Source organism: Erpetoichthys calabaricus, chromosome 4 (assembly GCF_900747795.2).
Source record: "Erpetoichthys calabaricus chromosome 4, fErpCal1.3, whole genome shotgun sequence".
Taxonomy (NCBI): Eukaryota; Metazoa; Chordata; class Cladistia; order Polypteriformes; family Polypteridae; genus Erpetoichthys; species Erpetoichthys calabaricus.
Genome location: NC_041397.2, coordinates 30167455 through 30195357, shown reverse-complemented (window position 1 = coordinate 30195357; position 27903 = coordinate 30167455). Strand labels below are relative to the sequence as shown.

The following is a 27903-nucleotide window of genomic DNA, read 5'->3' as shown; positions in this document are numbered from 1 at the left end:
AATCATTATAGAGGGACTTGGTCAGCTTACAGGCTTGGGCAGTTTTGTGGCAGATCAAATTTAATGTAAGCAAATGTAAAGTATTACGCATAGGATGTAAAACAATTAGGTTTGAATACACAATGGGAGGTCAGAAAATCAAAGTACACCTTATGAGAAGGATTTAGGAGTCATAGTGGACTCTAAGCTATCAACTTCCATATACAGTACTGCTGAAAAGCCATTAAGAAGGCTAACAGAATGTTAGGTCATCTAGTGCCCTAGGAGGTTATGCTCAAGGTTTATAACACACTGGTGAGGAGAGTACACTGGCATCTGGAGTACTGCGTACAGTTTTGGTCTACAGGTTACAAAAAAAAGGCATTGCAGCACTGGAAGAAGTCCAGAAAAGAGCGACTAGGCTGATTCCATGGCTACAGGGAATGAATTATGAAGAAAGATTAAAAGAGATGAGAGCTGAAGAGCTAAAAGAACCTTTTCAATTTAAGCAAAAGAATATTAAGAGCAGATACGATTTAACTGTTTAAAATTATGAAGGGAATTTGTAAAGTAGATCAAGACTGTTACTTCAAAATGAGTTCATCAAGAACACGGGGACACAGTTGAAAACTTGTTAATGGTAAATTTCACACAAACATTAAGACGTTTTTCTTTAGACAGAGATCTATAGAATGGAACTGGATCTATACATGGAATAAGCTACCAAGTAGTGTGGTAGAGAGTAGAAGTTTAGGGACTTTCAAAACTAGACTTGATGTTATTTTTGAAGAATTAAGTGGATAGGACTGAGCTGAATGGCCTGTTCCCATCTAGAGTGTTCTAATGTTCACTCTAAATTCTCACTTGTCAGCTGACTGACAACACAAGGTGTTTTTTACACATCATTGATACTTCTCCTAATCTTCTACAGTCTCCAGCCCTGATTTTTCATAGATGTCAAGAAGGCATTTAATCATATGAACTGTAAATGGGTTTCGGTGCAGGTTACATTAATATATTATAGTGGATAGAACTGGCAAACTTTTTTGGACTTTATGGCCTGTTCTCATCTAGATTGTTCTGTTGTTCTAATGTTCGGATACTAAATTGAAATTAGAACTGAATGAAAAAGTGGGCTCAAAAATTCAGCTGTGCAGAACTTGCATATTTTCCCTGTGTTTTGTACAGGCTTTCGTCTAGGTATCCAGGTTTTTCTTCCATGTCTCAAAGATATGCCTTTTAATTTACTGGCCTGCTGGATGTGGTTGTGTTTGTAAGTTCATCCAACACTCTTCTCAACTGGTTCTTGCAGTGCACCCATTTCTGGCTGGACAGGCACCAGCCTGACTGACCTTGAACTGAATCAAGCATGTATAGATAATGGATTAAATATAGGCTCTCTCTACAGATTTGTATTATTTGGATATTCACATAACTTGGTTGTATTCTGTCTGCAGAGATTTGAACAAATAATATGTTTTGCTATGTAAAAGCATGTAACACTAATTCAAAAAGTATTAAAAAGGACTTTGTCCACTTGTAGACAATGATGATTTGGCTATTTTTTTCAGTTTATAAGTGATACATAGCAAACCAGGTTCAAAGATGTATATGCAGTTGAAGATATCATGATTAACCAATACAAAGGTCTTGTGAGTCTTACAAATGGTCAGTAAATATTAATGAACAGTTTTTCAACATGAATAATGTATAACTGAATGATAACAAATGCTTTATTAAGCTGTTTGTTAAATCATCTGTAAAAACATGATCAAATCTGTCAATGGCAACTTATGTGCATTTACAGGATAACTTTTTGAATGTACATTCACCGTAAAAAAAGGATAAGTGACTATGTGTCTTTCTTTGTGTTCTTTGTTTTTGCCATGTTCGTGTCATTCCAAAAGATGGAGCATCACAAACATTAACACTGCTTTTGGGACTCCCATACCAAATGGTATATAACAGGACAAATGTATTACATAGTGCAATGTAAACATTCACACTGAGGTCTACATTGATTACTTAGATATTAAACCATCTTAAACGGGTAGCTCAGCTAGTGAACTAATAAACAGGCATTAGCATAACGTCTGTTCATCTATACATATAAAAGGCAAAGGCCTCACTGACTCATCACTAATTCTCCCACTCTCCATATAGGTGGGAAGCTGAAATTTCGCATGCTCATTCCTTGCAGTGTACTTATAAACACCCAACAGGGGAAATGGGTGTACCCCCTAAACTGTATATATACAACCACCAAAACTTTGTAACGGCACCAGGCTTCAGATCAAATCTCTGCACATTGAGGCAACTGTCTTCACTGGAACTGGCTCAGGGGGAGACTGTATTTATTCCTTGCATTCCTTCCCTCATACCGTCTGACTTCCCATTCCAATTCAAACGCTTCCAATTTCCAGTAAGGGTCTGCTTCGCTATGACAATAAATAAGGCACAGGGCCAGACTCTAAAAAAGGTCGGCATTTACTTGACACAAGATTGCTTCTCACATGGCCAACTGTATGTTGCATGCTCAAGAGTAAGCTCAGCAGGCAGCTTGGTCATTTTACAGTCCGAGGGCAGAACTGCAAACGTCGTTTACAAAGCGATCCTTCCATCCTTAAAATGTGCATTTCTCATACACAACATTTACAATCATAAATTAAACTCTTTACAATCATCAAATTCACTCTTAATACTAAAATAAGCCTACGACAATTATATTGACAATTATGTTACGTTATTTTTAAAATGTTTCCTTTTCTTTTTCATAACTTTTTTAACACACTACTTCTCCGCTGGGAAGCGCGGGCATTTTGCTACTGTCTTATACATAAAAGTTACTATAAGAAGTTACACCTAACTGAACTATTAACCATAGTATGAATTCACTGTCTTATAGAGCAAAACCCTCAAAACTCATCTGCACAATAAAGTTTCAAAGATGGCCTTGTAACGAAGACACTAAAATAAAGGGTAAATACCAGAAATTAACTGGTAATAAAAAGATTATACTTTTTTACCAAAACTGTGGAGGCAGAGAACAGCTTTTAGAGAGAATTTTATAACTAAAGAATAAGTGACAAAGACAATAAGGGGAGGGTGGCACAGTGGTAGCACTGCTGCCTCACAGTAAGGAGACCTGGGTTCGCTTCCCGGGTCCTCCCTGCATGGGTTTCCTCCCACAGTCCAAAGACATGCAGGTTAGGTGCATTGGCGATCCTAAATTGTCCCTAGTGTGTGCTTGGTGTGTGGGTGTGTGCCCTGCGGTGGGCTGGCGCCCTGCCCGGGGTTTGTTCATGCCTTGCGCCCTGTGCTGGCTGGGATTGGCTCCAGCAGACCCCCGTTACCCTGTGTTAGGATATAGCGGGTTGGAAAAGATGACAATAAGGGGTGAATAACAAGAGAGTAGGTTAGAAAGGAAGAAGCTAAGAGGGCAATTGAAATCTGAGATATTAAGACATAAAAAGGAAAAAAAAACAGATAGTCATCTAAATGTATTAGTTTAACTTTGCTGAAAAATAATAGGTTCCAGATATTTTGTAATGGTAATAGCTGGGCCAAGGTTAACTAGGATTAAGTGATTTGTTTATGAGTCCATAAAATCACATCCTAGCACACAGACAAGCATCCTTTTTAAAATGATTAGATTTCAAAATGTTTAAATTTGATTAAAGAGATTTTTGTAGCCCCCTTTAGCATTATGTTTACCCCAGGAAAAAAAAAACAAAAACATTACGTTTTTCTCATAAGAAAAAATGTTATTAATTTTAAACAGAAACATGTAAATGCCAAGACAGCAACATACATAGAGAAGAAAAAGAATGTGTAGTGTCCGCTACTGTACTGATAAAGATTTAGGATATAGTAGGTCCTTTGTCTGATGTGTTTTGAGACAGTTTGCAACACACAGCCCAATCAGGACAGTAGAAGTGTGCTTCTTTGCACAGTTTTCCTGTAGTTTTTTGGGTTGCTTGCACATGAGATGGTAGAATGTCAGTGACTGATCCGCATGATCGACGTGCCTGTTGTGTTATTGCAGGCAAACAGAGTGCAGGGCTTAGTGAAGTCCACATTTCCCTGACATGAACATTGATAGTTGCCACATTGTAAAAATTGCTCAGGGGGTTGGCATCTTGCTTGTCCTTGCACCTGAACACAGTTATTTTGCTTCTTTGTTACACAACAATGGTCACACCATGCTGAAGCTTCATGTCATAAATTTAGCAGGTATGTCACGGCGGTTCGGTTGTATAGTGAGATAGATAGATAGATAGATGTGAAAGGCACTGACAGACAGACAGACAGACAGACAGACAGACAGACAGACAGACAGACAGACAGACAGACAGACAGACAGACAGACAGACAGATAGATAGATAGATAGATAGATAGATAGATAGATAGATAGATAGATAGATAGATAGATAGATAGATAGATAGATACTTTATTAATCCCAAGGGGAAATTCACAATGAACACAGTGATGTGTTGTACATCAGTTTCACTATCCATGTCCATGTCTGACCAATTCACATTGTCATTACTATCACTCAATTTGAACAATGGTTCAGTTTCAGTTCATTCTAATTGTCTTTATGACTTTTTGTTTGCCATCATGTTTACAGTTGGAGACTCTGCCTCACTCATTAATATTGATGATTCACCTTAAAGTGACAAAAAGCATAGAAATATTCATGATTCTTTTTTTCTTTTTTGCAGCATGTTATTTCATCCTTTACATGGCAGCCAAATTCTGCCCCCTAGAGTTTTTCGGGCTTAAAAATGTAAAGCGGCCCAATACACATCAGCTTGAGTGTGACTTGTGGTTAACTGTAACTGCATAGAAGTCTGTGTTAAGGACAGGTTTATTCAAGTAGAATAATACCAATTAAGAAGTCCAAGTTAGACACAATCCAGCCATAAAGCAATATTAATAACATTTTAAAATAATAATAATAAATACTATAATATTGCATTCCTCTTCCCCCATAAACATTTGACTGGTGGGAAACTTGAAAATTCTTGAGTGAACAAAGTAAAAACCCACCTCTGAAGCTGAGTTTACTTCAGGTTATGTGCTACGATTGTATCATAAGCACACATTACAAGTTTAGAAGTTGCAATTTCCTCTGCTTTTTTGTTTGTCAAGCTTATCTGGATTTTATTACAGTTCTTACTGGTTGCAATTCTTAGTTCCCCATTCTGTTGGAATTAAACTGTTGTTCCTATACACTAGGCCTGTTTTAATTTGTGTATTGCTTTTGATCTAAACCCACTAAAACTTTGTAACAGTACAATATTACAGATCAAAGCGTTACATTCAAATCTGATTGAAGCTACCATTTTAACAGGGTGTGCTACAGGGTGAAATTATATTTAAACCCACAATTTACATTATTAATTTAATAACCTGGATGACATCAAAAATACAATGACTAATGCCAATGTCTATCACTAAAATAAGTTGGAACTGATCAATGGCATGAATGTTTTTCTCAAGGGCAACTGTATGTAGCATATGAAAGAGCAAGGAGCTCCAGTGATCTAATAATATTAGCTCCTTTTAAAGAAAATAAAAAACCTACAAATATTGTATACAGAAACATACTCAGTTAATTTTAAATTGTAACACTGATACATCTGATTAACTGATGTCACTATAACGGAGGCCGATTGTTTTAAAATGTTTCCCAGACGCGTGTCAGGTAACACACAGCTAGTATTTTATATATATATATATATATATATACACACACACACACACACACACACACACAGTATATAATGTGAAGCCATTCACTCACTAACCATACAGACTATTTAACAGATATGGACTTTAAAAGGGGATCACAAACAAGTGATGAAAAAACTTGGGGAAAAAAAATGTACCTGAGTGAATGACAAACAAATGAAACTGGTAACACATCTTATATTGATCAAATATACACTCACATGTCACATTATTCCTACTGATTACCCATTTCAAATCAAAAGAATACACTTTTTTGTAAATTTATGTTTTGCAATGACCATCAACAAAAGCCAAGTTACCAGGAAAAGCAGCAATCGATCTAATGCATGAATCTTTTACTCCTAGACAATTGTATACAGCATGATAAAGAGTAAGCAGCAACAGCAACCTAATATTACTTATTAATTACTTACAAATATTGCGTACTGAATAGTACTTAAGTTACATATTATGTCTGATACATTTGATTAACTGATAGCACTAATCAACTGATTAACCGATATCTGAAGCTAGTTTTATATATTTATCAATGAAGTAGCTTATTTACAGTATCTTTTCTTGATAATTATTTTATCATAATTATGTTATTTAAAAACAGCACACCCAGAGTGTTTGTTAACAGTTATTGATTATTTAACATATAGTAGGCGGAGTGGTGGCTCTGAGGCTAGGGATCTGCACTGGAAACAGAAGGTTGCTGGTTCGAATCCTGTAAATGCCAAAAGGGACTCTGCTCTGTTGGGCCCTTGAGCAAGGCCCTTAACCTGCAATTGCTGAGCGCTTTGAGTAGTGAGAAAAGCGCTATATAAATACAAAGAATTATTAAGGAATTGTATTGATTAAGTAAGTATTTAAAATGTCAGTTTTTTTTTAATTCATTTTTATTATGATGATATTGCATGTGAAATTATTGGGATAATATCAACCATATAGTTGTCTCTGTGGTGCATAATGTACATAAATATGATGTAAACACACTATTGCACATAAAATGAAAAACTTTTTGTTACAGACCTGTGGAAATATATTTTTTGCATTATATGAAAGCATGTATTTGCATTTCACTGTGTTCTAGAGCTAGAGTAAATGCTGAAATTGTCCATCATTTTCTTGTAAACACCACTAACCTTGACACTGAATGACACCTGATGTCCACTGTGATGACATTAGTTTATTTATGCTTTTCATTAGAAGTATATTTCCACTTTTGTTTTAACAGCCAATACAATCTGTTACCTGCATCCAATACTGGTCTGAGATGATTAAAATTCTAAAGCACCCGTGTAATTTTAAATGTATGATGCACTGGGTATTTATCATTTTGAGTCATCCTGCATTGTGTGGCTTATAATAATATTAGCAATAGCCAGGATTATGACACATCACTACAGTGATGCACAAGCCTGTTCTGAGCTTCAATTCTAACAAAACAAATTGAGCAATTGTATAACTTTGCACCTAGACATTGTATTCACTTTGCAAAACAAGACTTCATTTGTTTAAGTGGAATACCTAAATAGGAAGGCCAGTTTAAAGCTCATATTGATAAAGGAATATTAAGAAAAATAACATGGAAATGGCACAAGTAATGTGAATTGTTACTTCTGTTCTGTGCATGAAAACACTTCAGTCAGTCTACCATGGTCTATGTGTGCATTGGTGTAACTTCAGTGTTCATTATCAGGTTTAGATCCACTTTAATCAAAAGCTGATATTTCCCTTTTGTTTAGGCAACGAAGTTAATTAACACTCCACCTACATTAAAACACCCACCCAAATCAAGGATGCCGAATTAATGTAGGTTGTGTGAGGGAGCTCTGTTTCACTTTCCAGTCAGGATGCCAGAATTTTGAAGAGATCTGTACAATTTATGAACAGGTTCATAAATCAGCAAAGGTCTTCATTCAACGCTCACTTTCTCTGTTATGGTTTGTCGTGGCAATAGTCTATTTTCACAAATAACCTAGACACGCTTGGTTCAATAAACCAAGTAATACAATTTATTTGTAACATAAGAATTATAGAAGAAGGATATATGCAAGTATATATAGATGTATATGTACTGTACATAGACATATATAAATAAAGAACAATAACAAATAACACAAAACATAAAATTACGAAAGCTTTGTTGAATGCTATTTCTTTAATAAAGTAACATAACTTATGAATTCTGATCTTTCCATTAACCTAAAGATGGATAAATTCTTTAGCTGTTTATAAAGTTTATGTTGCCTACACCATGGTGGTTATTTGCTCACAGCTAGTATACACTGGCTTACCCTGACACACAGCAGTTTCTGTGTGTGTGTGCGAGATGCATTACCCTTCACTGACAGTGACACTGATACCATATTACCTTAGCTGCCTTTATGGTAACTACTACATTACAATTAACAGCTCTCAGAATCAATACATTTACTGTATATTTATGGTTCAGTGTAAGATATGCTGTGTTTCTTTCTCCAGACATGTGGAAGGATCTTCAGTGTGCTTTTCTTTGTTTGTTTTAGGAACTTGTCTCCTCCTTTGCCTTGGTTGCACCTTCTAGTTGTAGGCAGTACTGCAGTTTCTCTTTGAAATTAAAACACAACATGCTAGTACTCTTGCTGCTAGTTAAATAAAATCTGCTGGGCAGCTGGCGATCAGTCAGCTACTGTTTTCATCAAGACAACTGCATAGCTTTATGCAGGTCTTCCTATGCTTATGCACTTGCTATCTTAGCTAGGTTTGGACTTATAAATACCCTTCAGCTGATATTAAGAGGCTTTTTAAGCCAAGGACTTGTGTTCCAGCCATACCAAAACGGATAATGTCAGTCTGTCCTACAAAATCAACTCTCATGATTTCTCAAAGTTTGTCTGCACTGTTTTCACTCTAGTTGAGACTGTGAGGCTGCTTTCACGTATTCCTTCTGAATGCCTTGGAGGCAATCTATCCAGATCTCTCCTTGATGACTCCATGGTATTCCAGCCTTACTTATCCCAACTTCTAATTAAGTGGCCAGGGAGAATTTGAAGCATATATCATGGTAAGAAGCAATTTTAATTTAAATGGGAACCTCTTTCCCAACAGACTGAAATTAGTGGCAATTTATAAACAAATAGTGGCATTATGGAAAATATACAAAGTATTTGTTTTTACTTTATCAGAGTAGTGAACATTATTTATTTATATTCCTTAATAGAAGACAAAATTAACATAGATATCATTTTCTTACATTTTTATTGAAAACTATCAAAGCATAAGCAATTACAAATTAAGTTAAATGTGCATGTATAATAGATAGGAGATACAAACCACACAATAATGATCTTTTTCTTCTTTTCCCAATGAGAATGACTAAAAGCTACTTTGAGTCTGCCTCTAGGGAGGCTCTGTAACTAAGAAATGTGTCACTTGGACAAAGAATGAAGATCACCATAATAGTACTGCAGATACAAAAGTCCAGGTTTTATAGTCAATTTAGCACTTCTGTCTATGCTTCTGCTTAAGGTATTACACTTAAGATCATATTGAAAAGAGAACAGTTTGTCTTCAAGGCTAGTTTGCCCATGGTTTCTTGCCTGGGTACAAAGAGAACATTATAAATTCCAGATAAGGAGATGGTGAGAGAAGACATTATTAACAAGATCTGTGCATATTGTAGTCTTGGTTTAAATGGCATTATATGAGTAATAATATACCTTAGTGGCTGAAGCCCTAACTGCTTAGTGGGCACACTATGACTGACAATTCTAGAGTCCAAGTGAAGGCACTATATGCTACTACAGTTTGGAATATATTTTCCTGTATAGCAAGGACTTTAGGTTAGTGTCAATGTGAAAATAAAAACATTTTTCATTATATTACTGCCCCCATCACCCAGAAGTTCATAGCAAGAAAGGCACATTGTCACACTTTGCAGCATGTATTCAGTCAAAAAATATACTGCAGAAGCAAAAATACACCAATAAAAAACTGCTCTTCTACATAATTACATCTGCAGTGGTATGAAAAAGATACTAACTAAATGATACAATGACAGCAAAAGGCAAATCCATTCAAAAAATCTTCATTTTCATCTTTTCCAATGCCACTAAGAAATAAAAACCATATTGACAACATTTCTGCTTGGCAGACTCCAACAACCAAGACCACTAAGAGTAGCCCTTTGAGAGATTCTAGGTACTCACAGGGCAGATACTGAGAAGGCTACAGACATTATTATAAAATTTAAAAAGAAGCCAACTCTTGGGAGTACTCTTTGTAGTCTCAAGCTTTGCTTAATTCTGAAGACTGTAATAGATGACACCTGCCATTAATCCATGCCCTATTTTGCACATACCTTTGTCCAATTATCTATCTTTCTTTCTTTCTTCCTCTCCTTTGTCACCTAAATCTGCTCATATATCAAAATCAGATGCTTTATTTAAAAAGCAACTAGCCCACCTGACGTAGCACTGACCCTTAATACGACTTTAACAATTTGAATGTTTTATTACTTATTAAATCTACTTAGAGATTCATACCTTCTAAATATCCAGGGTGTATTGCATTGTTTTTAGCTGTACAAAGGTAAATGAAATCTGTGAAACATTTGGTTAAATAATGCTTCTAAGTCCAGCAAATGGAACTGTATTAATTTTATCTATCTTGCTTAAATATTTTACAACTTGAAATGATACTCAATGTAGACATTCTACTATATGCTCAAGCATCATTAACTTATAACTTAATTAATAATTCAAGGTACATTGAAAACATCTGAACATTTATTGTATACCATGAATACTTCTAAATGAACAGCAAAGTAAAAAAATAAAAACGAGAAAAAAATGGTAAGAATAATGCAAATTTCAGTACCACTTTCATCAAGGAGAAAATCATCTTGGTAGCGGAATTTCTCTGGGCCACATGCAATGAATATGTCGTCATCTCCAAAGAAATCCTGAAGGCACATCACCTGAAGAGACACAAAAATGATGTTAAGTTACAGCAGTAGGTTCTTTATGTGAATGGCCACTTTAACTGTTATTAGGTTATATGGAATAAAAAAAATCCATTGTTTTTCCTAATATTAAATCAAGGAGCACTAGATAGATAGATAGATACTAGTAACATTCGTAATTTACATACAGTAAGTAAAGGCAGTATTGGCTCTGAGGCTAGGGATCTGCACTGGCAATCGGAAGGTTGCCGGTTCGAATCCCGTAAATGCCAATAGGGACTCTGCTCTGTTGGGCCCTTGAGCAAGGCCCTTAACCTGCAATTGCTGAGCACTTTGAGTAGTGAGAAAAGTGCCATATAAATGCAAAGAGTTATTATTATTATTTTCAAGCCAGTAATAGGGAAATACACAAGACCTGCAGGTAACTAAAGTAAACTTCAAAACCAAAACAAGTTGAAAACTAATACAGAAACACTTGTGATACACATAAGATTTAGCAGGTCATATACACAGTAGATGCTTAAGGATTACAAACTAAAGCCTAATCTTCATGTATTGTATCCAAAGTTTTACTTCCCAAATGAGCTTAATGCATTCTAAGCCCACTTTGAAAGGGAATTTATGCTTGTTTCTGTAGATGATGAATCAATGTTTACAAGGTATTCAGCATTAATGGAATGTTAGGATGCATTTTAAAAAACTGTAACAACCAGTTACCAAAGTAAAAACTGTAACAACACATAGTGCTAATGCATCATTAAACCAATCTTCAGTTCCAGCCTGCTTCCAACAAAAAAAAAAAACAACAATTACCTCTGTTCCAAATATATTAAAAGTGGACTGTCTCAATGACTACTGCTTTGAGATAGTAGTAGATGGGACACATTTGACAGAACATTCCATCATCTCTGATTTGCATATCATGGCAATCAGGCCCCAGGGAAGACACATTCATAACCTTTTGCATAGAAGACAGGACTTTTGACTAATGATTATCTTTGAAAGTGTTCTGTTTGCCTGCCCTGCTCTGATTTTACAACGTATTTATCTAACAATATAACAGCAGAAAATGCATGCATTTTGCCCATTTTTGAGCATATAACTGGATGACATAAGGAGGGTATTATATGATGCGAGTAACATGGGATTTGTTTTCATGGACAGTTTGATATTGTTTGGTTTTGTCCAGTTTTGGTCTCTATACAAACCCATTCTATAAGGAAGTTTCTTATCTCTGTTGTCCTTGAAAACATGAGGTTAATTTTTTTTCAGCCAACACTCCAACACACATGAGGTAAGGAAAACATCAAGAAAATATCATTATTAGTGGAGTTTTCCTTTACGTGCTGGATGAATATTGTTCCAATACAAATATAATAAATAGCAAGTCACACCTAAGTGGAGAACAGTATATTACCTTTACAGACAAAATCATATTCCAAGCTAATATCAGATTCATCTCTTTAGTGGAACACATTTCTTTTACAATTTTCACATTGACAGATGACTGTGATATTATTAAGCATACGTGTAGATCCTAGTACTTCCCACTTGTATTTCTATTCCCCATGACTTCAATGCAGTAATCTGAGCAACCTAAGACTAATTTTTTGATATACTTTACTAATTTCAGTTGCACAATACAAAGAATGTTGATCCTTCTTTAATGGCCAACATAGCAGTCAATCTGTGCTTAAATGTCTAATTTCTTGATTGGTTTATGCAACATCCTTTATATCAAACAAAGTAATGTATTAAGTTAAAGAACATTAAAGAAATTGTAGAAGGGTTAATATTGATTTTTTAATATATTTTACCACGGTATTTAAGAATCCAAGAAAACTTGCTTTTTTATCCATCTTGGAACATTTTTTTTTCAACCTACGTATCGTTGCTAAGCAACAGAGCTCATCTCAGGAATGCCTATACAGTATAGTATTGTATAACATAATATTCTCATACGTCTTAATACAATGCAGGGTCATGGGGTGGGGGTGGGGTAAGAGTCTTTTTGGGCTGCACTGGATTCAGGATATAAAACAGACTTGGGTGGTATGATAGTACATCACACAGACCACTCATTTACAAACCCACATTCACACAGGGCCAAATTGGAGTGTACAATTGGACTAGCAACCTACAATTTGTTTCTATGCGGCCATACAAACTTTAATGACACATGTGAGAAAGAGAAAAACCATTACCCGTATAATCATTTTAACAATATAAGTATATTACTAGTTTGTATTAATAGGCTATGGATTAATTGATTATTAATATGACTTACTTAAACTAATGAACTAAAGATTAATTGTTTATTAATAAGACTTACATATAAAAATTAAGTGTGTACGCAAAGCTGAAAGAACAAACTTGCAACATTTCTGTCAAACTGCTGACTTTTAGTCTGTACTCAGGAAAACTGCTAATCTTTTTATTTGTGATTTTGTTTAATCAGCAACAACAGGATTTTTCTACTTCTGCTTAAGTTGGTTTGAACAAACTATGTTGTAACCCTTGGGCGTCTTACTGAACCCCCCCCAAAATATGTTGTAATATCTCATGCTAAAGCTGCCTCTGTAAGATGTCAACAACTCTGCTATAAAGGCAACTCACCCCCCTGCAAGATTGGGCTATTTGCTGGTAACTGTCAGTGACACAAGCTGACAGGGGCTGCAGTGGTCTCTCTGCTCACCAAGAATAAAGAAATTGCTTTTTTACTCTACATCTGGTGTCTGCCTGCTGTTTGCCTCGAACCTTCGTCCACACATGCTTTAGCAACATAAGACTGGTTCAAAAAGACGTTAGATAAGTTGACTGATTGAAAACTGCACTGTCATGCAACTTTGTTGTTATGAATTTAACTTATTGTTGCAGCCATAATATTATAATATTGCAATAGCAACATCAGAATGCAGAGTAATTAATATTCTGAGACAAAAAACATTTGTATCAAACAGCACTGGTCAAATTAAATTGAAATCTGGCATGGGGAATAGGAAATGTTCAAAAGTCACATTACACTTCTGGAATATGACTATGCACAAAGGTTGCCAGTACTTGGCAAGATTCCAAAGATGATAATGCAAGAGGGTACGCACTGTGGAATGGGGTCATACAGGTAGCAAATGGTGCCCTCTGGACTATTCATTTAAGCATTGCACAGATGGTGAGGCACAGAATGTAATATGTATTTCATGCATATTCCGAAGACAGAGTCAGCAATATGGCAAGTAAGGGTTACTGACATTATACAGGCAAATGTTCCTGGAAAATGTCACAGGCCTGCCATAAACTGAATAACGGGTGACAGAATATCATTTAGTCAAACTGCCGTTAACAAACAACAGAGACAACAGTTTATCAGAAAGAAAATGTTATTATTATCACTCTCAGTAGACTTACAAAAATCTCTAATCTTATAAGTTATCTACTATTCTGATCTTGAATCTTGTTGCATCACCAAAATCCAGAAATCCTCTCATTCTCAACTTTCCTGGTACTGGTGCTTCCCCTGCAGTCTCCCTCATAATCACAACACTGGTTCCAAAATACCCATTCAACTCACCACCCATTACAATCACCCTCCCCTTCAGGCACCCCATCCCAAAAAATAAAAACAATTAAGTCAATGGAATAACCAAACAAAAAATGTTTCCATAAATGTATACGGCAACAGCATTATTTATAATCCATCTGACTACTACAGTACATGTACAGTAGGGCTGCAACGATTAGTCGACGTAATCGACAACGTCGACTACAAAAAATCGATGAACCAAATTTTTTTTTTTTTTTATTGTCGACGTGTCATAAACAGAACCTTCAATAGAGGCTCCAGTCACAAAGAACCACATTGGTTTTTGTAACTGCAATGCACTACATGAACGTCTGGGGACAGTATCATTTGTTATTGTTTGTCAAGACTGCACACAGTCCAGCCAACGAAGAAAGAACACCTGCGGAGAAGAAGAATGTAGAGGAAAATAAATGTGGTTGCAATGGCGAGTCGGATAGAGGGGGGGAAGGAGATGGAAAAAAATTGAGACAGAAACTTTCTAAAGTGTGGGAGCACTTCACCGATAAAGAAAAAAAAAGTTGAATGCAGATTATGCAAAGCGGAGCTTTCTTTTCACGGCAGCACCACCGCAATGCATGAGCATCTGAAACGCAAGCACCCTGGAGCAATGATGCCGCCGTCTCTTGAGAATTTATGCTGGCGTTGTTAGTTAGGGTCAGATCAGGAGGGAAGGGAGAGCGTGAACGAGACTGAGAAAATAAAAGTGAAAAAAGTATTAAAAGTGAAAAAAGCTAACTTTTACAAGTAACAAATTTACACTCGATCTATTCGTCTTCAAATAATATTCCATTAGTGCGATGTTGTTTTCTGATTGGTACTATTCAGGTCATACAATGATTTCTTCAAAATGTCACATATATTTGTCTCTCTTTTTTTTCCTCCCGGTGCTGTGTGCTGATACCAGAATGCGTGAGTTTATTCAGTGCTAGCAGGAGCATGCAGGTGGACAGTTGCTTGTGCTATAGCAAGCTTGACCTGGCAGCGATCAAAGCACATGTACTGTGCAAGGCATGTACGGGGTCCACTGAGAAAAGAAGAGCATTCATGGCTCACCTTGCAGAGGAACATTCTTTCCTCTGCATGTCCTGGAGACCTGTGCAGACTGGGCAAGGTCGGGGGAAAAAAAAAACGCGGTCACTGATTACAACCGCAAGAAGGTATGCGAATGAATATAAATAATACGAATAATGTTGTATCCATGCCACAATGTTTTCTGAAATGTACTATAAGGTCATAAAATGAATAATTCCAAATATCATATATACCTATGTCTCTGTCTTTTTGTCAGTGTGACTTTGACATCACAGGCCATAAGGTGCATACTAATTCAGCGTAAGCAGGAACACTCAATAAAATTGAATAAAAAAAAATCAAGCGACAATGAGATACGAATAAGGCAGATTCGCCAGCGTTTGTGTGTCGGCTTTTATCCATCCAGATCAGAGAATTTCCAGTTCGATTGTCTCAAAACACCACTCACATCTACAGTTATTCCCGGTTTCAGATAAAAAGTAACAGCGTCAGATCCCTGGGGGAAGGCGGTAGTATGTATCGTGATCGTGACCGATAGAATTAAAGTGAAAAAAAAGGTAACTTTTACAAGTACTATACATTTACAGTGGCTGTTACAGATGCAAATCAAATGTATGTGTTTATTGTATAATATTAACAAAGAGTAACTCGCTACTCAAAACGGTAAATATACGAGGCAGTCAGGATTGAACCGGGGACACTTGATAAGTTAGCAATTCCTACCGCTGTGCCACGGAACCTATTGTATCATCCTTGAACCTTTTGTGAAAGTGTTTATTTGATCTTTGCACTTCAGGCTTTACACATTATATAGTTTATGTCTACATTTTGTCATTTATTACTAAAATATGAAAAACATTTTATGTTTTAACGACGTATTTTTTGGTTAAGTTAAATGCACTTTTTTTGTTTAAAGACTATGGGCACTTTAGTTTGTATTGTTTAATGTATTTTTTTTTTATTGTGATGGTCACACTAATATAAAAACATCTGATTATTTTCAAATTCATATGTTTCACGGGTTGTTATTTTAATTCGATTATTAATTTCAATCGTGTTAATGCAGAGACATCAGGGTGACATTCACAGGTGGACAGACGTGAGCAGATGAGGTAAGACATGCACTGGAGCCCAGAACAGGATGTGCAACCACAGGTCGCAGGCTTCAAAATAGTCAGGCATGAAATAATCGTGACTACTCGAAAAAAAAATGGAACGATTAGTCAACTACCAAAATAATCATTAGTTGCAGCCCTAATGTACAGTAAATAACCAATTATTTCTGTTATTAAAATGGTTTAGAATGTAAATGTTGGTTCCAGCAGTGAATGTACAGTTGATTTACAATGGTTATAAAAAGAAATTCTGGTATTCCTTTGGCTTTACCCTGCTACGTTATATAAGGCAGCAGTACAGTATACACTAAACACAGCAATATTAGAGTGTCTATCTTGGCCTCCTTATCCAAAATGAGACAAGCCTTAGTTTTCACTCTTACCTCATGTGTTACTTTTGATGATACATGAAAAGATTAACTCAACCCATAATTAACTATTAGGTAATTCCAAAGGTCAATGTTATGTTTCATTCAGGATCTGATCACTGGCTTTTTTCTCCTATCAACAGCCTTACAGATTCATGAGGAAGGCCCTAGTTATCTGACAATAACCTCTTTAGTATGTGCTGGATCTTCTACATGCCTAATCCACAACATCCACAGCTACAATGTTTATATTTTGAGGCAAGTTAAGTTTCTCCCCTCATCATGAAGAGTGAACCCCAACATTTCATTTTGGCTTCTTGACCCCAAGTCAAGTCTTTTAGTTTCATAGTTTTGGCTAGGGTGTAGTCTAAGGTCTTGGTATATAGGCGTACTCTACGATAGCTCCAACTTCAGTAACATCTCAAGCAATGCCTACAGTAATGCCATCAATCCATTGGTCTACCTAGTAAAGGTGACTAGCTCATTATACTCTTCCACTAAGCATAGCTGATCTCCAGAGACCAATTATACTTTCTGGAAAAGAACCATTAGGTTGGAAGATTCTAAATGATTGCAATGACCAAATCATATTGCAGTGTTTACAGAAGTTCACAGTCCCATGAGATCCAAAGGATAAAAGAAATCTTAAAACAGCACTGACATACCATTGGGCTCTTACTCTGAATGCTCCCTGATCCTTGGCTGTGTTTAACATCAGGTCCCAGAAATTATTAACAGGATGGCAGAGAGGATCACCTTTGGTAGAATACTATTCCTGCCTTGAACAGATTTAATTTAACATCAAAAATGCAAACACAGCCTTTACTTTGCAAGTACAGAAGTGATACCAAGTACTAAGAGATATGGGGCAGTAGTGGGAATTTTCATCCCTCACTTAGAAAACTGTAAATGAAATTCCAGCCACCCCACCTGAATTTTAGAATGGCTTACCAGCGCCTCTTTGAGGCAATCTTAAAGTCATTTTGAGCTTTAGAAAAAATGTACAGTATAATGTACTGAGTATATTAGATAGCTATTTAACTTGGAACTTTCAGGTGAAAAGCAGATTAATGTTTATGTTTTATAAAATGAAAATGTCAAGATATGATGTTAAATTTGACATAATATAAATATATATACTACTAGGGGGCTTCGTTCCCTGCTCGCTTCGCTCGCCACCTTTCCCCCTGCCAGCGACCGCTTCTCTGAAACCCCTCTTAAACGGTGATATAATGTGAAACAAATAAAGTCACATGCATAATAATTTACTCTACTTTCAACAAAAAAAAGATAACAGTGCTATATCTTTCAATTCCTAGGGACATCTGAGTACTGGGTTGTTTTCCGAACAAAGATTTTTAGTGAAGCAGTATTTAGTTGTATGAAATTAAATCAAATGTCAAAAACTGGCTGTGCAAAAATGTGGGTCACCTTGTAATTTTGCTGATTTGAATGTATGTAACTGCTCAATTCTGATTACGTGCAACACCTAATTGGCTGGATTGGGTCGTTAAGCCTTGAACTTCATAGACAGGTGTGTCCAATCATGAGAAAAGATATTTAAGGTGGTCAATTGCAAGTTGTGCTTCCTTCCCTTTGACTCTCCTCTGAAGAGTGACAGCATGGGATCCTCAAAGCAACTCTTAAAAGATCTGAAAACAAAGATTGTTCAGTCTCATGGTTTAGGGGAAGGCTACAAAAAGCTATCTCAGAGGTTTAAACTGTCAGTTTCAACTGTAAGGAATGTAATCAGGAAATGGAATGCCACAGGCACAGTTGCTGTTAAAACCAGGTCTGGCAGGCCAAGAAAAATACAGGAGTGGTAAATGCGCAAGATTGTGAGAATGGCTACAGACAATCTACAGATGACCTCCAAAGATCTGCAAGAACATCTTGCGGCAGATGGTGTATCTGTACATCTTTCTACAATTCAGCGCAATTTGCATAAACAACTTCTATATGGCAGTGTGATGAGAAAGAAGCCCTTTCTGCACTCACGCCACAAACAGAGTCGCTTGTTCTATGCCAATGCTCATTTAGACAAGCCAGATTCATTTTGGAACAAAGTGCTTTGGACTGATGAGACAGAAATTGAGTTATTTGGTCATAACAAAAAGCACTTTGCATGGCGGAAGAACAACACCGCATTCCAAGAAAAACACCTTCTACCTACTGTCAAATTTGGTGGAGGTTCCATCATGCTGTGGGGCTGTGTGGCTAGTTCAGGGACTGGGGCCCTTGTTAAAGTCAAGGGTTGGATGAATTCAACCCAATATCAACAAATTCTTCAGAATTATATTCAAGCATCAGTCACAAAGTTGAAGTTACGCAGGGGTTGGATATTCCAACAAGACAATGACCCAAAACACAGTTCGAAATCTACAAAGGCATTCATGCAGAGGGGGAAGTATAATGTTCTGGAATGGCCATCACAGTCCCCTGACTTGAATATCATCGAGAATCTATGGGATGATTTGAAGCAGGCTGTCCATGCTCGGCAGCCATCAAATTTAACTGAACTGGAGAGATTTTTGTATGGAAGAATGGTCAAAAATACCTCCATGCAGAATCCAGACACTCAAAGGCTATAGGAGGCGTCTAGAGGCTGTTATATTTGCAAAAGGAGGCTCAATTAAGTATTGATGTGCTATCTCTGTTGGGGTGCCCAAATTAATGCACCTGTCTAATTTTGTTATGATGCATATTGCCTATTTTCTGTTAATCCAATAAGCTTAATATCACTGCTGTTTCTATAAGGCATGTCATATATTAAAAGGAAGTTGCTACTTTGGATTTTTTTTTTTTATCATTGGCTGAGCTTTCAAAGAATTAACAGGGTTCCCAAACTTTTTCATATGACTGTACATTTTTTTTTTTAACTCCTCTTTGCTCGAGCAGCTGCTGGCGTGCTGCTGCTGCCCTCACGCATGATCTGGAATTCGTTCACCTACAACTCCCTGCCCCCCGCCAGTGGTAGGCGCCGTTGTGAAGAGGGGGGCTGAGCACACCCCAAGGAGATGCGGCCGCTCCTCCGAAACCCCTCTTAAATGGTGATACACTGGGAAACAAGTAACAGGTGTTTTTCCACCTCCTCTTTGCACGAGAAGCTGTTGGCTTGCTGCTACTGCGTGCTACGTGATCTGCATTTCGTACGGAGCTTCGATCGTTTGAATATTCAGGTGCTGTACAGGCTTTTAATCTCTTTTCGCTGTTCTGTTATTTCCCTGAGTAATATATTCAGATTGTTTGTGCTAATGCGATCTTTACTCTCATTTTTGAGACTTTTCAATTTTTCTACCTCCATTATCTCTAACCTGCTCTGCATGTGTATCACTGGACTTGCATCTGAAGGTTGTAAGTATGACGTGACTTGTCCGTCTCGCGGGAAGTGAAAGTGTCTCTCTCTATCTTCAAAAGATCACGTCTCGTCTCCGGGAAAAAGCCTCATCTCGTCGCAAGTGTTTTTTTTATAATAAAGAGATATGTTATTTTCATTTTCATTGATATTCTCAAACTATTGCTATTAAGAACCAATGCACTAAACAATGTTTTTTTTAAACATATACTAAGAAGTACATAATGTGAATAACTGTGCAAACTGGCTTTAGATGAGCTTGATAGGCCTTCTCTAGTTTGTAAAATATCTCAAGTTCCTATGCTGTTATGGACATTATAACTATAACCACACAAAAACAGGTAAATACATAAAGAAACCCTTCCTCAAACTCTTTATTTAGTTCAGGTTTATGTGGGGCTGGAGCCTACACCAAAAACATCGAATGAAAAGTGAGAAACAACCTTGGACAGGATGCCAGTCTATTACAGGGCACACTCACACACACCCACACATTGACACTTGCACAACAATTTGGATATCCCAATTAACCCAACCAGCACATATTTGGGGATGTGGGACAAAAACCCACGCAAACACTTGAGGCAGCAGAAAATGCAAAATAACCAGGTTGTGAAATAATATTGGCATCGCATAATGGTATCTCAGTATAGTATTTTATCCATCCATCCATCCATTATCCAACCCGCTATATCCTAACACAGGGTCACGGGGTTCTGCTGGAACAAATCCCAGCCAACACAGGGCGCAAAGCACGAACAAATCCCCAGCAGGGTGCCAGCCCACCGTAGGGCACACAAACACACACACCAAGCACACACTAGGGGCAATTTAGGATCGCCAGTTCACCTAACCTGCATGTCTTTGGATTTGGGAGGAAACCGGAGCACCCGGAGGAGACCCACGCAGACACGGGGAGAACATGCAAACTCCACGCAGGGAGGACCCAGGAAGCGAACCCAGGTCTCCTTACTGCGAGGCAGCAGTGCTACCACTGTGCCACCATAGTATTTTATACAGATGTGAAATAATAAATACCAAATGTTGAAATAATAAATTTTATGATGGAAAAATGGTGTGGCTGCTCTAAACTGAGATTTGTATGGTTTTCTGCAACAAAGATACATGAAGATGAGCACAAACATTCAACAAAAATGATGCTTTACCATTAAGGTCTTCAGCATATTGGTCACATGATACCTGGTTGCTTGTAAGTGGACATGTCCATTGTTTTAGCCACATGCTTGAATAAGAACATTTAAATTTCCAGTAATTTTAAAGTTTTAAAAAGTCACTCTAAGATAATGATTTTTTTTTCACCCTATGTAAAAATGCACTATACATTGAAGACACTCATACAGCGTATTTGCATGCAATACGATTCTGCATTCATTCTACTTCACAGTTTTTCTGATTGCTAGTAATACGTATACCAAAGTAGGCTTGTCAATTTATTATGTGATCTTTAGCTGCTGTGCCAACATACGCTCAAGTAACAGTCATTTGCTGTGCATGAACCCACTCGAAATTTCAGGCTTAGTCAGTGAAGCATAAGAGAAACCTATTAAGTATTAATTGTTTCTAGCTGGTTGGTTAAATCTGAAATCTGGGAATGAGAAATGCTTGGTAGATTGAGTAATGCTATTCAGTGAAAAAACAAAACTGGAATAATCTGCTTTTGGAATTTGTTTGCTAGACAGATAAGGTACAACATTGGATGCAGGGGTGTACTGATATGACTTGTTCTAAAACTAAATTACCAACTACATAACATTACTTTTTTCAGAATTTGCCAAATATTGCTTTTAATCCATGCTTTTTGCATTGCTATTTTCTGTGAACATAGTCTTTTTATATTGCACAATTAATTTGTTGTGTAGACATTTTAGAAACATGCACGGAATTTCAACAGGATGAGGTAGGTTAGACGCTTCTAACAATATATGTGGAATTCTATCAAGAAGGAGGGGGTAAAGTGACATGAATAGAGAAAATGCATAACCTTTACATCTGGAACAAATACATGTATGTTAGTTGGTGGTCTGTATGAAAAATATTGTAACAATTGTAATGGAGGAAATTCTGCCTGTGAACGAAAGAATGAAAACAACAACTTCATACAGAAAATTATTCACTAACAAAATAAGACTACAGATTTCTACTTTTTCTTCATGGGCAAATAAAAGAAATATGTTTATAGATATGTTTTTAGTCTAAAGTTGAGGGTCCTAGAGCCAATCATAGAAGCAGAAGGTGCAAGGCTGAAACCAACCCTGAACAAGTTGCCAGAAGAAAACCAGTGCAGGTATGGGGAAAATACAGACAACGACCAGGGTTCCCATTTAGAAAACTTGTGTATGCACAAAAAAGGCCTAAAGTGTGTGTGTGCAACTTTCCACACAAAAGTTGTGGTTTACGAAAAAAAAACTTGATGAAAGAACTTGTGTATGTTTATGGCAATTCTTTTCCATGTGTATGCAACATTTAACTGGGAAATGATGACATCCTTGATAAAGTAGCGGATTGCAGCCAAACCAGCTAAAACAGTTGTTCTCAGTGTTCAGTATTCAGGCCCCCTGTAGTTGCAGGTTTCTGTCCTAACACACTTCTTCCCATATTTGGATTCCTACCATAATTAAGCAAGCTGATGTTTCCCAGATTATATGTTTTTACAACCATCCAAAATCTGAATGAAGCAAGAATTTATATGTGTTAGATGGGTAAGAATTGTTATTTTTTTTAATGTTCTAGTTATTTAGACAATTATTTACTAAAAAGTACCCAAATGGGTAACACTGAAGTAGCTGCTCCTTCTGGGGTCATTTTTGCTGGTGTCTGCTTTTCTCAATATTAATTGTCTGTATTCAGATACAACTAAGAAAGCTAATTCTTCAGAAAAATTGAGTTAAACAAAACTAGGCAAAATATGCATTTAAAAATATAGAAAACATACAAATATGTCTTAATTTTCGATAAATGTAAATCTGAAAACACTGCTACACTATTCCAAATGAAAACTAAAAGAAAAAACGGTCAACAAATTAAACAGTTAGATCAATGACTGACTGATTGAGAAACTAGTTGGAACAAAAACTTAAATGAGGACTCAGACAAATAATAATTCATATCACTGAGTTGTTATTATAATGTATGTTGACATGATGAATATGTTAAACCTCAAACATGATGAATATTGTGTACAGACTATTTTAGTTCCCTTTAAAGAGGGTAAATGCTGTGTATTTGGACTGGTTTTTCATCAGCTTATATTGGCCGCCTGTTGTCACTTCTTTAGTAACCAATGCAATCACTTGTTGCAGACTATATTTCTAATAGTGGGTCCAACTCTGCAAATAGCTTGCAGGGAATGGTCTCTGAAAACCTAAATTGCATTAAGTAAAAAAAACATGTGTGGTTCACTACTTGCATGCAGACAGTTATAAATATAAATCCCTATAGCCTATTCATACCCTGATGCTTTGACACAATAAGGCTTTGTTGGTAATGCAGTATATGAGTGGAATAAGCTTTGAGTGACTGGCTGGGTTTTTTGGCCATGATGATGACTGGAGCCATTCTCTTGGAACTGTGTGATGTTTTGGCCCCAGTTATTGAAAGACAGTCTGCCCAAAATCAGGCTATACCCGTTCATATCCAGATTTTCCAGATTTTAACAATGGCTGGCTTTCTGGCAAAAGGCACCGACCAGAGGGGACTGGCCGACAGGTCAGGAACATCTCTGCCAAGCTTCTGTTCCATAATGCCGCTGTATCAAAAGCCATTAACCAGCTGACAAAGTGCTACATTCAGTTTCCATAATGTGTGGGTGTCCATGACAACATAAAAAAGGCAATCAGTAGCAATGTTCAGTTTTTCTAATGTAATCGGAACAAATGACTGCACTCATTTTGCAATAAGGGCACCTACCAAGAATGAAGCTGCTTTTCTTACCTGTAAGCAGTTACATTCCATTAATGCACAAGCCATCTGTGTTGGCGAGATGAGACTGATAAACGTTGCTTGGTGGCCAGCGTCAACCAATGATTTTTTTATTTTGAGGCAAAGTAACGTTGACAGGTGACTTGCTGAAGGTGTTTTAAGAGATGGCTGTACTTGTCGGTGAGGTAACTTACTGAACCCTCAGTTTTTCATATGGCTTGTACTATTCATTGTAACAGCAGTCTTGTCATTACATGTACCAGGTGATAGTGGTTATCCCACACTTAAATGCTGGCACCTTGTGCCTTTCTATAATCCCCCAAGTACAGAGGAGAGGTGCTAGTATGCTGCACTTGTTCTTGCACATGCAGTTGTGGAGTGCAACATAGGACTCCTCAAATTCGAGGCACGTTCATGTACAATCAATTACAAAATGATTGTGATTTATAAATGGTACAAAGTGTACAAATGTACATATGTCAAGTATTATCCATCCATTTTCCAACCTGCTGAATCTGAACACAGGGTCACAGGGGTCTGCTGGTGCCAATCCCAGCCAACACAGGGCACAAGGCAGGAACCAATCCCGGGCAGGGTGCCAACCCACCGCAGGACACACACAAACACACCCACACACCAAGCACACACTAGGGCCAATTTAGAATCGCCAATCCACCTAACCGGCATGTCTTTGGACTGTGGGAGGAAACCGGAGCGCCCGGAGGAAACCCACGCATACACGGGGAGAACATGCAAACTCCACGCAGGGAGGACCCGGGAAGCGAACCCGGGTCTCCTAACTGCGAGGCAGCAGCGCTACCACTGCGCCACCATGCCGACCATCAAGATTTTTTTTTTTGCCATGCACATTTACGTGTTTTTTGGCACACATGAAGGATCAATGAAGCAACAGAGTTCATCAATGTTCCACTCATAATTTAAATAACACTTGACTCAAAGATCCATTGATCTTTGTTAAGATTCTTTTAGCCACTGGTATGGATTTTGTTAAATAAAACAGTGCTTATCACTCCAAATTCTTGAGAATTTTCACCTGCTTTCTGTGAATATTAGAATTGATGTTAATATTCTTTATTTAGTATTATAAGGCCAAACAAGGTATAGTTCCTGAATAGAGTAGAAACTGCCTATTCCTATATTAGCTTAAAAAGAATCTTTGTTCTAGTTTTACTTTTTTTTTTTTGTAATTTACTCAATTAATTTTTACCGTGGAAGAGAGACTGCACTTGCTTATTATGTACCCAGTTTATAGAATGATTTGCTGCAGCAGCAGTTAAGCACCTTTCTCATTCATAGTTTTAAATCTAATTTAAAAATGTACTATTGTTTGTAATTCCCTTGAATCGCACAAAATATTATATTTTTATTTTACATATTTATTCTTTTTAAATTTTATATTGTTTTTGTTTTTTAATTACTTGTGAAGCACCATGTGATGCCATTATAAACAAAAAAAACCTAAATAAATGTTGTTACTTTTAGTACATCTTGCCTGAAGAAGGGGCCTGAGTTGCCTTGAAAGCTTGCATATTGTAATCTTTCTAGTTAGCCAATAAAAGGTGTCATTTTGCTTGACTTCTCACTACATTCATAATGGCTAACACGGTACAACACCCTAGTATTACTTTAGTATAAAACACTAAATGGCTACTCTAGGCAGGTCTGGTAATTTAACATACTTGAAGGGCTCATTAATGGACTGATATCATATCCTGACTTTCTACCAGTTCTCCTGAGACAAATTCAGACTTCCTGCAGCTCCGTAATGAAGAGATATGCTTAGGCTGTGGATGTAAGAGAAACTTAAAAAGGATTTACACAGAACAATATCAGTTAAAAGACTATTTAAACATAAAAGCCTATATCCGCAAACTACCCAAAAAAGCCAAACCAAAAGAAATGGAGAAATACAATAAAAGATACACTGAATAAAAATGAATACAAAAACTCAGCAAGACATACAGTACTTTTAATTAAAAACAAAGAAAAAAACATTTTTCCCTGTGGCTTATTGATTTTGACATTTGGAATGAAGTTTTTTTGTTTGAAAGGCTTGTAAAAGCATAGATATATTGTATGTTGCTCCCTACAGTTTCCTCTTGTTTCCTGACAAGTGCCATAATTCCTGCTGAACAGAAGAAACACTTCTATTACTGAATGCTGCCTGAATCAGCCTTCAGAGAAGGCTGACATTTTTGCGATAACAAATAATTAAAAATAATTAAAAATCAGTAATGAATACATCATATTACGAACATCATTACAAATGCTCTTTATTTTATTTAAACATTTCTGTATATAGTCTTGTGAATAAGTAAGCACATCCTTTTTCAAAACTATACTTTAACACATGAGGACAGTCATTTACTCCTTAAATAGTCCAATAATTAGATAATCTCAAGTGACATAATAGATTTTACTTTGCCTTTATTTCTTCTAAACAAATAACACAACATGCAGAATACCAAGCTGTATCATAATTCAGTAGCTTATGCAGCCATCTTGAACAACATTGACCTAAATTAGTTATTTTGTGCATGAGTTTACAGTTTGTTTTGTATTTTGGGCCAGTCCTCTGGCTAGCCTCTATTCCTCCTAGTTGTTTGTATTTGCCTTTACTGTCCTTCCCACTCTGCATTTAGTAGTAGACCTCTGCCAGCTTTACACCTCACCATGGGTTCACTTCTGTCTTAAGGGCAACAATAGCCTTTGAATTGTTCCTGGAATGTGAGGTTACAATGTCTTCTCAAGGCTCCTGGGGTCAGCTTTATATAACTTGCATACATTAGAATATAGAATATTAGAATATTAGAACACTCTAGACGAGAACAGGGCATTCAGCCCAACAAAGCTCACCAGTCCTATCCACTTAATTCTTCTAAAAAACATCAAGTCTAGTTTTGAAAGTCCCTAAAGTCTTACTGTCCGTCATGCTACTTGGTAGCTTATTCCAAGTGTCTATGGTTCTCTGTGCAAACACAAAAAGAGACCCGGCATGCGAATACATTCCTTTCCACACAAAAGTCAGAATTTACAAAAGAAAACTTAACAGGAGAATGTGCATATACTTATAACAATTCTGACCATCCATTAACAACATTATGGAGAGACAGGGAAATGATGACACCCTTGATCAAGTATGGAAACACACCCAAACCAGCTAAATAACGACTCACACCCATAGTAATTCATATTACCAAGTCATTAGTATAAAGTGAAATGAAGTGACAAGCAAACTTTAAAAGTGATGAATACTGTATGTTGCACAGATTATTTCTTTCCCTTTAATGAGGGCCAAATCTGCTTGCTTACTTGTTTTTGTAGACTACCTGTTGTCACTTCTCATGGAACTGGATGAGAGGTCAAGAATATTTTAGCCAAGCTTCATTCCATCATGTCCACTTTGCTGGAAGTCTTTAACTAACTGAAAAGACACTACTTTGAATTTTTGTGTGGTGTGGGTGTATACAGTATACGTAAAACATAACATGTTTTTGCCAATTTAAAATGCAATTTGCTGCAGTATCCGATTCGCAGCACATTACTGCACTCATATTAGTATAAAGACATCTTGGTAAAATGAAGCTGCGTTTCTTAACTGTAAGCAGTCACTTTCCATTAACACATAAGTCATCTGTGATGCCAATTTGACAAAAGTTGTGGCTTAGTTTCCTGGGTCAACCCATTACTCATTTATTTTAGGCCAAAGTAGCTTTGGCAAATGTGATGGTGCTGTACATGATGGCTGGCTTGTTGGTAACATAACTGGCTGAACCCTTCCGTTTTTCACATGTGCTAGGTGATGTGGCTATCTGCTGAAACACT

The 27903-nt window shown here is 36.8% G+C and overlaps 1 protein-coding gene across 4 annotated transcripts in view; it reads right to left on the bottom strand.

Annotated features, from left to right (window-relative positions):
• dclk1a (doublecortin-like kinase 1a) overlaps positions 1-27903 on the bottom strand; it is a 433299-nt gene that overhangs the window by 191686 nt on the left and 213710 nt on the right. For all 4 annotated transcript variants that reach the window (XM_051926745.1, XM_051926741.1, XM_028799297.2 and 1 more), the window contains one exon: positions 10584-10683. In XM_051926745.1, coding sequence (XP_051782705.1) covers positions 10584-10683 — 100 coding nt within the window. The remainder of the gene's footprint in view (positions 1-10583; positions 10684-27903) is intronic.